Below are 14,123 nucleotides of genomic sequence, written 5' to 3'. Positions count from 1 at the left end.
AGAGAACATCTTACACTCCTATAGAAACAAGTCAAACTCTGATATCAAATGGATGAACAAAGACCCCCCAGGACTTTGATTTTGGTACAGTTATTTTCTCACAAGATCAGACAAATTAAACCTATGCTGTTTGCCTGTAGATCAATACAAACATCAGTTGCACGGTGTAATTCTTAGAATAGGAAAAAGCATGTATTTTGAGCCTTTTTTGGTCAATTCTCCGGGCAAAGGAATAATCTTTGTTGACTGGCATGTCGTTTTCTCATAACAATGATTTATGTTATGTTCACATGCTGAGGGGGAAGAAATTTAAACAGACAATCATTGCAAGCCAATACATAAAGATAATGGCTGAATTGTGTGTGTTTCCTGGGCACATGTGAGGTAGGAGAATATACTTAGGATTTGTTCCCAAATTGGCTGTTACTCAGATTGAGTCCCTGCACCCAGTGGAACATGCTCTTCACATGATAATCTCTGTCCTACATGGCCATGCTTTCATTTGGGTTCTCTAGGTTGGGAATCTCCTCCTCCCTTTGTCTCTCTGGACACCCTTGAATCTGTTTCTCAAGTCTTTGATAGGTTCAAATGGCATCGTCTCCTGGAAGTCGGCTCCCAACTTACCTAGGCAAGGAATGAGGCACTCCTTTTTTGTTTTGGTTTCCTCAAATGTTGTGATAATTAGCATTAGCAGGCCATATTATAATTATTAATAAGTAGTTTTGTCTTCCCTTTTAGAATGGGAGTTTCTTAGGGTAAAACCCGAAGGCAATACTAGATCTAGTTCTTTAAAACAAAAATAGTGCCTAGTGAGGAACAAGTCTGCAATGTAGTTTGAGTGGATGAATGGGTGAGTAAATGGACTTTGCAGCCATACATTTTTCAGGATTGGTTGTAGGAATCAGCTTCTGTCAACAGATTCCTCACTCTCAGACTGGCTATTGAGTGAAATGGTGTTCTGTTGTTCTCTCTGTCCAAGAACTTTCAACACTACCCCAAATGTAAATAAATATCGGTGAGGTAAAATTGCTGTATTAAGAGTCACTTCTGCTATCAACTGATTTTAGACAAAACAAAATAAATGACTCAAATATATGTTCATGGTGCCACAGACTTGGCTTTCCAAGACCTCTAAACACAGAAATACACACGCAAAAAAAAAAAAAAAAAGAATTTAAATGCCTGCATAGTAGACTTGCCTGGTGAGCTCATCTTAAGAAACCAGGAAGGTGAGAAGCAGGAAGCTATTATCTCATGGCTCTTCTAATGCACTATCACTACTTGGGAATAGCAGGCACAGGATTAACCTTGATTTAGGGCCAGTTAAAGTTGTATTAACTCCTTCGGCTCATGAAAGGTTGTTGCTTAATTTCCTGAGATAGTAAATAACTTAAAAGGTGTCCTTGTGGCTCAAAAGATTTTATGTGATCCTGGGATGACTAGAGGGCCTTGTGAGTTACCTACTAGGTCAGGGGAAAAGTGGTGCCCTCTGAACATGGATATTTAATAGCAGCTGAACTTTGTAGAGAAGGAGGTATGTTTTGCCTCCACCTCTAGTGGCTTATTTCAGCCCTAGTCAGGACACCTGTTCCCAGAGCTAACTGCAAAGCTGTCTTCCTGTGTGTCTAGCATATCTCATGGGTACATAAAATGTGCACTCAACAGCCTATCCTGCCTCATTCCCCACCCTACAATGTTGCAGAGAACTATGCTCATTTTAATATACACTTCCATAATTCTTCCTAGGTAAGCCAACACAATATCACTTTTGAAGAGATTCAATGACTAATTCAGCTCATAAAAGGGCCATTTTGTAGCACAAAGTGTGAATGATGACAAATTATCCCTCTGAAGAAATGGGATTTTAACTTAAAAATACACTTTAGAACTTATTCCTACAAATATCTAGCCTCCTGTCATGTGACTTTGAGATGGGGGAAGTGATTCCAAACAGGATTCTGCTTAATATGGCAAAACAAGAGTAATAAATGTTTCTTTGAATTCTGCCTTTGCATCATCTTATTTGGGGCTTTTAAGAGAGGAGTGTGACGGGCAATTGGGCTTTTAATAACCACTGAGTGGATTGTTTACCCTTGTGCTAAAACCACAAATGTGTTATACAGTGGGAGGCACTTACTGACAGTATGTTTTTCATCGTAATCACAAAAACGTTGTATGCAATCAACCAGTCCCAGTAGCGCAGAATGCTCTTGATGGGTTTCAGCAGCAAATCACCCCCAAAGAGCAGGAAATAGAAGCAGGCCACCAAGTAACCCATGCAAAAGATGCTGATCCTGGTTGTCCCAGTAATGAAGATGATCGTGAGGACAAACCAGAAGAGGTAGCTGAAGATGATCACTTTGGACATGTCTAAGTATGATCTGGAAAACAAACCAAACCATCAGAGAATGATCATACACACAAATAAACAAAAAATTAAGGCAGGAGATTCTGTGTAATGAGGGAAAGGGTTCATACTATCCATTTGACTCAATATGGAAGCACTTTGCAAGTCATACTGTGAGCTCTGTGTTCATCTTTCATTTAACACTGCCTCATCTATAGGAAATCCTCACCCAGCTAGTAAGAGATGAGTAAGCAAGTTGTGAAAACACTTACCAATATCTTATTTGCACCAAATTTCCCACAAACAGTGTCCCACAAACAGCGTACTACTAGAGTAGTAGAGTACTCAAAATTCTTCCCTGTCTTCCTATAGGAGGCATGAATAATCATGCGGTGGGGAGAGTCTAAGATACGGATGCCTCCTGAAGCAAGAGAGCAGGTAAGAATGGATCCCCTTCAATGAACTAGAAATTGATCAACAAAACAAATCTGTGTTACATTGAAGGTCTTACTGGAGATGGAAATCCCTCTTTGCAGATGAGGAATCATTCTCACAAAGCACACACAGCCATGATGGGGCTTATAGGCTCTGTCCAACACTCTGTCTTTGGATGGCCCTGAGTTGGAGTTGAGGTGTTTTGTTTTTTTTTAAATAATTATTTTTTTATTTATGATAGTCATAGAGAGAGAGAGAGGCAGAGACATAGGCAGAGGGAGAAGCAGGCCCCATGCACCGGGAGCCCGATGTGGGATTCCATCCCGGGTCTCCAGGATCGCGCCCTGGGCCAAAGGCAGGCGCCAAACCACTGCGCCACCCAGGGATCCCCGAGATGTTTTTTGGGGGAGTGATTTCTCCCTGTGAGATGAGACAGCATTCAGGTCAGTCACTGTGCAATAAGTGGCAGCTGCTCGGAGCTTCTGAGCATGGCCACCTGGACGTGGTACCCACAGGCCAAGACCCATCTGTGTTTGCTTAATTAGAGCTTTATCTTGGTTGCTTCTCCTCCCAGGTAAGAGGAAAAGCACAGCAGAACCAATTGTGGGTCAGTTATTTGATTAAGGACTTATTGTTTTGTAAGAGTTAATAAAGAATGACTTGATAAAATATGCACTACACTGCCAGCATCATGGGTGAGAAAGCTGTTCCTAAAAGGTACATTGCCAGATAAGCAAACTTTTCTAACTTTACTCTTTTGGGAGTAAAATACTCAGTCCTTTAAAATGTTTTCATAAAATTTCTCTCTCAAATATATTTCACCCTTCTTCGACTTCATAGCTAAAGGAGAATGAATAAAATGTCAGTATTTCTCAGTATCCCAGCGGCATTGCAGTTGAAATCAGTGATTCATTTGAGACATAATATCAGAAATGCCTACAAGGCCTTTTGGGCGCATGCACACACACACACACTTTGGAGTCAGCCAACTTGGTGTGCTGGCATTTTGAGTGTGAGTGTGTGTGTGTGTGTAGAAACGTGTGTGTTAGTGTATCACATGCTTTCTGTGGATTTCCCTTCCTTGCCCACAGTCATTAGTTCCTATTCCAGCTGTCCCAGCCTCCACTCCTTAGCACCAGGCTCAGAAATCATAAGACCAGCTTGTGAAGGTCACATGGAAAACACTAGCCAATGTGCTCTGAAGAGGAGCCTCAAGGGCCCCTAAGCAGATGAATGAGCCCTGGTGGTACACAGTGATGCTTTGCAGAGCTGCAGAGGAGCATTTGCCTGCAGAGGGTGTGGGGGTTGCCGTGCTTCCCACGACAATGTGGTCACTAACTTCCTGCTCATGATTATGCTGTGGCACGTTACTCCCAAGGCGCACTTCTCTGGCAGTTCTCATTGGAAAATAGAACTAAAAGTTTGAAATAATTCAAATTTTAAAAATCAGCGGTACACAAAAGTTTTCTAGTTCATGTTTTAGGTTTTCCACAAGTACACTGTAGAGTTGAACACTTATCTTCCTCCAACTTCTCAACCTGATGTGAGAAAATATTTGATTTTGTTCCAGATTTCCTGTAGCCATGAATTATTCAAACGTGTCTGATGCAGGGCAAAACGTATACATATGCTGTTAATGATTTCTTGTGGATTTCACTATCTTGCCTTCAAATAAAAACTTCTTTAAGAAAAAAAATACTTCTCTTTCTCCCTTAACGATAGGGAAAAACATCAGCTGCACTGATATGTTCTCTTAGCATCGCAGAGAAGAGGTGAAAAGTGAATGCCCTACCTTATATTGTTATCTAGTGTGGTACATTATTCCTAAATGTAATCTTTAGTCTATGGACCTTAGCTTTTTAAAGCAAATTCACTTATTGATTGTTCAGTGCACGCTGAGCTCTTAGGCTGCTGAGAGGCACAGAAGGGCCTCAGCACCCAGCTGCTTTTGAAGCTAGGCTGCCTGGGTTCAAATCCTTACTCAGCTTTCTCAACTCCAAAATGGCAAAAATAATATCTCAGAGGTGGTCATTAGGGTAAGATGGCTTCATCTATGTAAAGCACTTGGAAAGGAGCAGGGTACATAGCAAGCACCCGACAACTCCACTATTAACACTGCCACATGTAGGCCACGAGCTACGGGTAAGGTTCGGGAAGGGCGCAAGCACCAAAGTAAGTTAGAAGTGAACTTTGCCCTAAGTTGCCTATATCTGAGACTGGGAGTGGATAGATTTTTCAAATAACAATCCCATGCAAACAAGATACTCTGGGCCTCAGAAGCCGGGGAGTAAACCTCATCTGAGGAGAGGCACCCCGACTGGAACAAGACTGATTTCCGGGCTGCGCATCACTGCAGTGGAGCTGGAGGGCAGGTGCTAACTAGCACCAATCCGGAAGTCCAGAGGTGCAGGGCTGGTGAGGAGGCATAGAAAATGCCACAGCCCTTCTGGCCCCAACTGCAGGGGGCAGAGCTGGACTGTGACTGCTGAGGGCACAGACAGGGGGTGCTCGCCATGACGCAGAAGCAGGGAAAAGAAAGCACGAGGACTTGGGAACCCAGAGGACATTGAAGGATCACAGAGTGACAAGTTTAGTCAGGTTTAAATGCAAACTCTGCTGAGGGGACAATCAGGCTGCCACGTTCAGCTGCCACCAGACTGCAGAGGACAGTGGAGGACAGAGATGGTACTGCAAGGGGAACCCACATGCCCTAGGAGATGTCACACAAGAGGAGTGCCAGCATGGGACAGGCTGTATGGTTCCCAACCCGCCACAGGGCCCACTGAATAGGGAGGACCAGGAGAAGGATGGATGAAGGGAAGAGGGACACGGAACGAGGATGAGAAACGGGGATCAAGAGGGACAGGGATGAGAAGAGGGACAGGGGATGAAAAGGAGGGTTGGGGTGAAGAGGAGGGATGGGGGATCAGGAGGGACAGGGAGGAGGAGAGGGAAGGGGATGAAGAGGAGGGTTGGGGTGAAGAGAAGGGATGGGGGATCAGGAGGGACAGGGAGGAGGAGAGGGAAGGGGATGAAAAGGAGGGTTGGGGTGAGGAGGGGGGATGGGGATCAGGAGGGAGAGGGATGAGGAGAGGAACAGGGGATGAAGAGGAGGGTTGGGGTGAAGAGAAGGGATGGGGGATCAGGAGAGACAGGGGCTGAAGAGGAGGAGGAAGAGGATAAAGATGAAGGACGGTGAATCAGAAGAGGGGTCTCTGCTGGCACACCAGGAACAGCATCATGGGCACTAGTCACTTTGTGCGTGAAGAAGTGGAGGTAAACTGAGGGGAAATGTGTGGTTAATGCTGAGAAAGGCAGAAGCAGAAACGGAATTCAGCAGTTCAGCCTCGGACCACCAAGCCCTCTGTCTGCATTTCTGAGCCTGTTGTGTACCGTTAGCTGCCCAATTTCCCAAGAATGGCAGAGAGACCTGTAAGTGGAGGTACGTCCTCCAAGTGAAATGCATGCGCAAAGTGGCTCCAGACCCACACAGCTGCCCTCACCTGCAGTGAATGAAATCTGGCACGGGGTTATGCTGGCTGAAAGAGGCCGCATCAAGGTTCATGCAGATCTCCACATTGTCCCCAGCCATGATCCGCACGGCAGCCTTGTTTTCGTCCTCAAAGATCTGCCTTTGCAAGGAGGCACACAGGAGCAGCATGAAGTCATCTGGCAAGACAGAGGGATGGCTGAGTGACCTTCTCCTCATCCTGGTTTCTACAGTGTACAAAACAGTCCCCATATGGGATGAGCTGTTCCCCAGCTCCTGACTGAGTCACGTTCCCAAAGTTCCTATTGTACAGTTCTCCCTGGATTCCGATCTTGGGGCCTGTCCCACCTTGCCCACCATGGAAGATGCAAGAGAGGGGCACAGACACGGAAGAGTCTAGATTTTTGTCTGCATGGATGTGAGTACAAGTATCAGGTGATAATCTCTAGTCTTGTGACTTTCATATGGGATAATGTTTATTTGCATTTATCTCCCATCACACTTTTGAGGAGGCCAGTTGAGTATACTTCCCCATCTTTATCATTTTACTTGTGGTAGAGGCAGGCACTTGTGGCCTTCTTCATCCCCTCAATCCACCATTGTATTGGTTACCAGACTCTTCCCAGAGTGGACAGGGCAATGAAGGCAGGTGGAATGCAGATAGAGATCATGGCTAGTTATGGGCAGGCAGCTTCCCAGCACCAAGTGGCTTCATTGTACTTTACATTAAACCTGAGTGTGTGGGGGCAGCATGGTGCCTCTGGAGGTGGCCCTCTCATTTTAGGTGGGGCTGCTCTGACCTTGGCATCATCTGCCTGCCCATGGAAGGGCCAGGGGCTATAGCCTGGCACTAGAGCATCTGCAATTTGGGTAGTATCTTCCTAGCTTCCACAGTCTTAACATTAGCTTCTATCTGTCTGTGGTGGCAGCCTGAAAGAACCACTTTACAAAAAACAAGGCCTCCCTCTGCAGTCTATCTTCTAGAAGGAGGATGAGTAGAGGTGTGTGTATGTGTGTGTGTGTGTGTCTGTGTGTGTGTGTGTGTGTGTAGTGGGGGGTTGGGGAGTGTGTGTGTGTGTGTGTTGAGAGGTAAAATTATGGAAGTGGCTATGGTATTTCCCATGTTTATTTATTAATTTTGCAAATGTAATAGGCAAGTAGAAGCCATTAAGAACTTGTGGTATTAATGCATCAAGACAAGCTTTTACATGATCACAAAGTGTGTTGGAAGAAGCAGGGGTACTAATGCACAATGCGCAAAGCAGGATTACCAAAGGGAAAACCAAACCCCAGTGCTCTGCAGCCCCATGGCTGCAACACTTACAGACAAGAAACACGGGGTTGGGCCGCACGATGAAGTCTGGGAAGTACAGCCACTTTATGATGTTGTCATTGAAGCTAGCACCCTTGAATCTCCATGGGTAATCTGCAGGGAGGGAAGTGGTAAACAGCAAAGTCAGTACGCCTCTTCCCTGCCCCTGTCCCAGAGGTCCATGACATGAGGGCTGACGACAAGAGCAGCTTGTCTCAGGAAGGGCCTGCTCACCTCTGCAAGGAGCCGGAGGGATGCCAATGCAGATGAAGTACTGGAAGGTGATGATGCAAGCCAGGAAGCAGCAGTACTTGGGCCAGATCTCTGCAATGGCCTTTCTTCTGCGTCGATATAAGACAGCGATCAGCCAGCAGGCATGAATCATGGCATAGAAATCCATTCGCTGACCAATTACATTAACTGACATTAGGAAACAGGTCTGTGTAAGGATGAAAAGAGGCAAAAAAATTGGGTTTTTACAGGGAAGGGAAGTGGTATCACCTGTCAGCCCTGTGCTCAGATGCCTGCATTCCTAAGGGCAGGTCTCTCTACACATGTTCACCGAGTCTTGCCTCTTTGGGGGGTCTTTCAGGGTGAAGACTGAAATATTGTATAAATTACTTCCAAGGAAATGACTGACTATAACACGGTTAATAAGAACCACTTTGAACTGTGAAGAGAATACAGCTATGATCTCTTCATGAAGCATTACTGTCCCAAATACCACAACCATTTCAGGTCTCATCACTTCATTTTGGCCAAAGCTAAACTTTCAGAATGCACAAAACACAAAGAAGATTTGTAATACATAAAAGAAACCAGTTGAAATGACAAAGTGATATCCAAGCATCTGCAAGGCCACAGAGATGCAGGGAGGCTAGGTTCAGTGCTGCAGAGTCTGGAATATTGGCTTTGGTCTTAGAAAACTTTCAACAGGCCAGGGTAACCTTTCAGGAAAATCTCCTCCTGCTGATCTTGAGGAGATAGTCATCACAGCATGGAGATGTACAAGTAAGCTCTCGAGGCCAGCAGGCCAAACACAACAATCGGAATTTTCACGGAAAAAAAGGAAAACAAAAAAACAAAAAAACAAAAAACCATGTCAGCAAGGAAACTCACCTCCAGACCAAACTTGTAGAAGAAGTAATTTATGAAATATTTGGCACAATTTATAAGCCCATCATCTAGATGGAGTCTTGTAATGTCATGAAAGATGGTTTTAGACACAGGGGCCGTGAGGTTGTTTCGACCTCGATAGTATTCCTGATGGCGGTAAATCGTAACCTCGAAGGCCAGAATGGCCAGCATCAGGAGATTATTCTACAAAGCAAAAAAACACAGATGCATTAAGGGAAATGCTTTCACTTGCTAATTTTAGGCAACCCCTGTAATAAATCTTTTTTCTCTCATCCTTGGTGTCTAAAAGAACAATGCTTTATAAAATTCCACCTCTACAAAAGTCTTGAATTCAATGTTCATTTTCCCTATGGTGTAGTAACAAGGTGGTGAAGCTGCCTGCACGGTACCAATCAGGGTAACTTCCAGGATGCTGGGATCTAGAGGCTCTAGGCAGAAGGCTGATGATGCTCATTCCTGTTTCTGGAAAAGTACACTAACCATAAGAAGATGCAGTGACCAGTTGCCTTGGGGTGGTCCAACCTTGTTTGCAAATAGCAGCGCAAATCAGTACAGGGCCATCTGGGAAACAGACTAAGCCATAGGGGAACATCTTTCAACATCCCAGAAATCTGGCTAGAGAGAGCTGCAGACTGACAAACATGCTGCTGGTGATAACAAAGTCATAATAATAATAATAATGAAAATAGTTAACGTTGATGGCACCACATGTGCCTGACACTATTCTGATCGCTCTTTTCAGGTATCAGTTTGTTTTATCCTTATAGCAGCTCTTGATGGTGGGTAGCATTTGTATTGTTGCAAATGATGTCTGTTGTAGGAGAAAAAAATGAGGAAGCTACACACAAAATATGGAACACTTAGTACATTAAAAAATTCCAGGTGTTGAGTATAAATTCTTTCTTTCTTTCTTTCTTTCTTTCTTTCTTTCTTTCTTTCTTTCTTTCTTTCTTTCTTTCTTTCTTTCTTTCTTCTTCTTCTTCTTCTTCTTCTTTCTTTCTTTCTTCTTTCTTTTTTTCTTTTTTTTTTTTAAAGATTTTATTTATTCACTCATGAGAGACACAGAGAGAGGCAGAGATGTAGGCAGAGGTAGAAGCAGGCTCCCTGTGGGGAGCCCAATGCAGGACTCGATCCTGGAACCCCAGGATCATGCACTGAGCTGAAGGCAGACACTCAACCACTGAGCCACCCAGGTGTCCCTAAATGCTTTATTTCTAAGCACTTAGTTTCTTTCAAAGATAGGTTGTTAAAAATTGTTTTACCTTTAATGTTTAAACTAGCTGGAATTTAAACAAAAGCTTGAAGAACAAAATTATATTATCTTTCAACATATGTCCTTTATTAAACGTTATAGAGAGAGAGAATTTAGACAGTAAAAATTTCTCATAATACTATACCTCCCCCTCTTAGGGATAATCACTGTAGTCAATTTGTGTATTTTATGCAGTATTTTTCTTTGCATCTAGAAGAGATCACATTATGCATAGTGCACTGAAATCTGCCTTTTTTTTTAAAGTTAATATATTTTGGACATCTTTCAGCATCTCACGTTATCTATATACCTCAATCTTTTAGTAGTTAGATAATACTCTAGTGAATATATTTGTCAGACTTTATTCAATTAATCTCAAACTACACAATCATTTTCAGTACCGTGTGACACTGATGGTAATGTTAATCATTTGTTTCAAAGGTGATTCCAAATGTCACACAAAAAGGTGAGATTATTATCAGATGAGATATCAGAGGTCTCATAGCAAAGGATCTCAGGCGTTAACTGTGCAGAGGCACAGAGAAGTATGAGGGGGCCTTACCCTCAGGTAGACAAGCAGAGGGGAAGACTTCCTCAGGCCGACCCATTCTGTTGGGTCAATAGGAGCGCTATAGAGTTGAGACTTGTTCAACTGGTTGATGGGTATATTTGTTTGGTTTTCATTTGGCTGAAAAGAAGAGAACAAGGAGTTAAAAAAAAATGGTTGCACAGATTGGAAGAATTCAGATTCTTCTCCTTAAACTTTGAGCAAAGGGACACGGTGGGGCCAGGAAGGACAGATCCACTTCAGTGGGGAGATCTCAGCAGGGGAAGAGAACTAGGGCCGAGATATATCCAACATGGCTGAGGTGACTGAAAGACCAGACAGAATGGGGGTGTGGGTTCCCCAGTATCTGCCTCACTTCTCTAAAGACCAGTCAAGAAGATCCCCCTGTCTTTGAGGCTCACCAAGGAACAGTTAACAGAAAAGTTCTCAGGCTTAATGGTTTGCAGCTGGTACAACATTTTGCAGACGATGATCACACATGTCCAGACAGTGCAGACACTTGAAGCCAGACGGCGTAGCTTGGCGTATGGTAGAGCAAAAGCCCAAGAAATCAAAAATACATAGTTGAACAGAGACACCTGAAAACATAAAATCAGAAATGGGGACAAAAATACATAACATGGCACAATAGCCACAGAATGTGTGGCTACTTGATTTATTAAGTTTGGCAAAGTTTGATTGAGTTCCTAGCACGTATGAGGCACTGCCCTAGGAATGTGTGTGTATGTGTGTGTGTGTGTGTGTGTGCAAGGGGTCTTGTATGGCAGAAAGACACATAACCAGATAATGTCAGTGTAGCGTAGTAGTGGCTTGGTGATACATGGGAACAGGCTCCTGCGAGAACACCCAGAAGGGGTCCTTGGCCCAATCTGGAGCTTCTAGAACATTTTCCAGAAGGGATACCACCTGAGCTGAACCTTGAAAGATGCATAAAGTCAGCCAAGCAAAGAAAAGTGAGAAGTGCATTCCAGGTAAAGGCAAGTATAGGCAGAAAAGCATGAAGCAGCATGGAGTGGATAAAGAAAATGTGGTTTATGTACACAATGGAATACTACTCAGCCATTAGAAATGACAAATACCCACCATTTGCTTTAACGTGGATGGAACTGGAGGGTATTATGCTGAGTGAAATAAGTCAATCAGAGAAGGACAAACATTATATGGTCTCATTCATTTAGGGAACATAAATAATAGTGAAAGGGAATAGAAGGGAGAAGAAGTGGGTAGGAAATATCAGAAAGGGAGACAGAACATGAAGACTCCTAACTCTGGGAAATGAACAAGGGGTGGTGGAAGGGGAGGAGGGTGGGGCGTGGGGGTGAATGGCTGAGGGGGGCACTTGACGGGATGAGCACTGGGTGTTATTCTGTATGTTGGCAAATTGAACACCAATAAAAAATAAATTTATTATTAAAAAAAAGGAAGGGACAGGTGACCACAAACCACTGGAAATTCTAAAGTTGAACACAGTGAACTGTAGCAGTAAATGAGGCTGGAGATATAGTTGGGATCCACACCAATGGACCCTTTTTAAACCATTCTATGGCCTAGGAACCCTCTGGTAGACAGCCAACCCTTCCCGGTGAAAATCTTAAGGATAGATTTTCATTTTGTTGAAATAAGTATAACTGAAGAATGGAGAGGTCAGGAGACTGGATCACACGTACTACCAGGAGAACATGACCAGGGCCCAACTAGGGCAGTGGAGCAGAGATGGGGAGGAGTCATGGGTTTGAGATGGGAAGTAAAACTAGCTCAAGTTGTTGACTGAATGGCTTGATGGTGTGGACGTGGGGCTAAAGGAGGGGGTATAAGGAACGCCTCCCAGGTTTCTGGCTTGGGATCCAGAGCCCTGAGAGGATGATAGTGACACTATTGAGACAGGATCTTGGCTGGGGTAAGGGGCAGGCGTAAAGAGGGAAGGCAATGACTTCAACTTGGTTTTAGATCGTGCGTATGTGTTTATCAACTAGGTGAGATGTCTAATCATTTCCAATTGTTCTCCATAGCCAGCAGTTCATTGAACAATACAGAAGCACAGCCATCTTACTCATCCATGGAAAACACTCACGTGATTAAAATAATATCTAGATATTGATAAAATAAGGTCATAAGAACATTTACTATTGTCAGCATGAATTAATTAATACTGACACTAATTAGCACACACTCAATTGATACAATTCAACATATGGCAGTATGGTCACCTGATTTGCTGACAAAAACTACACAAGAAGCGAGGAGACAGGCGACAGTATTTAATTCTGTAATTTATTATCCACTATTTTTCTACTCTACTTGTCACTGTCCAGGCAAGGAACCTCTCTGGGAATGAAGTGCTGAAGTATTAGGGTATTAAGAACTGCCTTTCAGAATTAATTGAGGAGGAAAGAAATATTGCCCGGTGAACTCTACAGCACTCACAAACACAATAAATGTTACATTTTAACAAAATATTTTGATTGGCTAAGTGACTCTTTCTTAGTCATCAGCCAGTGTCACTTTAAGTGGGATATTTAAAAACATTTCTTTTCTCCTCAATTAATTCTGTATGCCACTTAAAGCTACTATGAAATTAAGTCTCTTAGTTATTCCTTTTAGTGTGCATTTAAGCCACTGAGTATAAAAACAGCACAATGAGTTCACAAAGAACTCTTGATCTTTTGAGTGTTAAAAAAAGATATATTAAGTCCTAACTAAGTTCAAGGTAACATATCCTATGTGAGTCCCTGGGCTCAAGAAACACATGGGGTAGTGCAAGTGAGAACTGTGTAGACGGCTCATGACAAAATGGTGGAGGGAGTATTTGCCTGGGCTGATGCCAGCTGGATGGCAGCACAGTCCAGGGTTAAGGAAAGACTATCCATGGGTGTTTGATCTAAACTGAGGCTGGAGGTGCAAATAGAAGTTAGCCAGACTGGGGAATTGCTGGTGTGAGGCCTTCTGGCAAGGGAGAGCATGGGGTGGACATCCTTGGAGTAGCAGTGTGATCAGGGTCGCTTTAGAGGGCTTTGGAATCCACCTAGGCTAGGGTGTCTAGGAAAGAAAGCAGTGAAGTGGTCCTGGGCCATAACCTATATGGGTCCTATATCTCATGTTTGTGAGGACAGAAAAGCTATTGAAAGTTTTTGAGTTGAGAATTAACATGATCATATTTATGCGCTGGAAAGACTATTCTGGCTGCGTGATGGAATACATACCAGCCAGAGAAGGGATTGGAGCAGGATTAGGCATATGGTCAAATAATCTAAAAGGGAAATTATGTGGAGGTAGGGGGCTCAGTTTTAGATATATTGAAGGTACTTTTGGGACACTCCAGGTCGAGGTCACTCATATCCAGTTGTCCCTTAGAGACACGGGCCTGGAATTCAAAGACCAGATGGGATGAAGACATAGATTTATGATTCTTGCATGTTGATGGTGAGTGAACCACAGGAGCTCATGAAACCACCCAGAGAAGGTCTAGAAGCAGAAAGGGGCTGCAGTTAGAACCTAGAGAAGAGAGGAGTTGGTGGGAAGAGAAGGAGCCCATGAATGAGGCAGAAGGGAGGGGCCAAGGAAGTACACTGTTCTGGAAGACAA

At 43.6% G+C, this 14,123-nt stretch overlaps 1 protein-coding gene across 5 annotated transcripts in view; it reads right to left on the bottom strand.

The window, feature by feature from the left end:
* The window catches only part of PIEZO2 (piezo type mechanosensitive ion channel component 2), a 440,944-nt gene that overhangs the window by 68,631 nt on the left and 358,190 nt on the right, over window positions 1-14,123 (bottom strand). For all 5 annotated transcript variants that reach the window (XM_072828696.1, XM_072828697.1, XM_072828693.1 and 2 more), the window contains 7 exons: window positions 10,943-11,119; window positions 10,536-10,661; window positions 8,704-8,904; window positions 7,819-8,023; window positions 7,597-7,698; window positions 6,286-6,451; window positions 2,138-2,381 (listed from right to left, as the gene is read on the bottom strand). In XM_072828696.1, the coding sequence (XP_072684797.1) occupies window positions 2,138-2,381; window positions 6,286-6,451; window positions 7,597-7,698; window positions 7,819-8,023; window positions 8,704-8,904; window positions 10,536-10,661; window positions 10,943-11,119 (1,221 nt within the window). The remainder of the gene's footprint in view (window positions 1-2,137; window positions 2,382-6,285; window positions 6,452-7,596; window positions 7,699-7,818; window positions 8,024-8,703; window positions 8,905-10,535; window positions 10,662-10,942; window positions 11,120-14,123) is intronic.

The sequence above is a fragment of the Canis lupus genome, chromosome 6 (genome assembly GCF_048164855.1).
Source record: "Canis lupus baileyi chromosome 6, mCanLup2.hap1, whole genome shotgun sequence".
NCBI lineage: Eukaryota > Metazoa > Chordata > Mammalia > Carnivora > Canidae > Canis > Canis lupus.
This window is presented reverse-complemented; position numbering and strand designations above follow the sequence as displayed.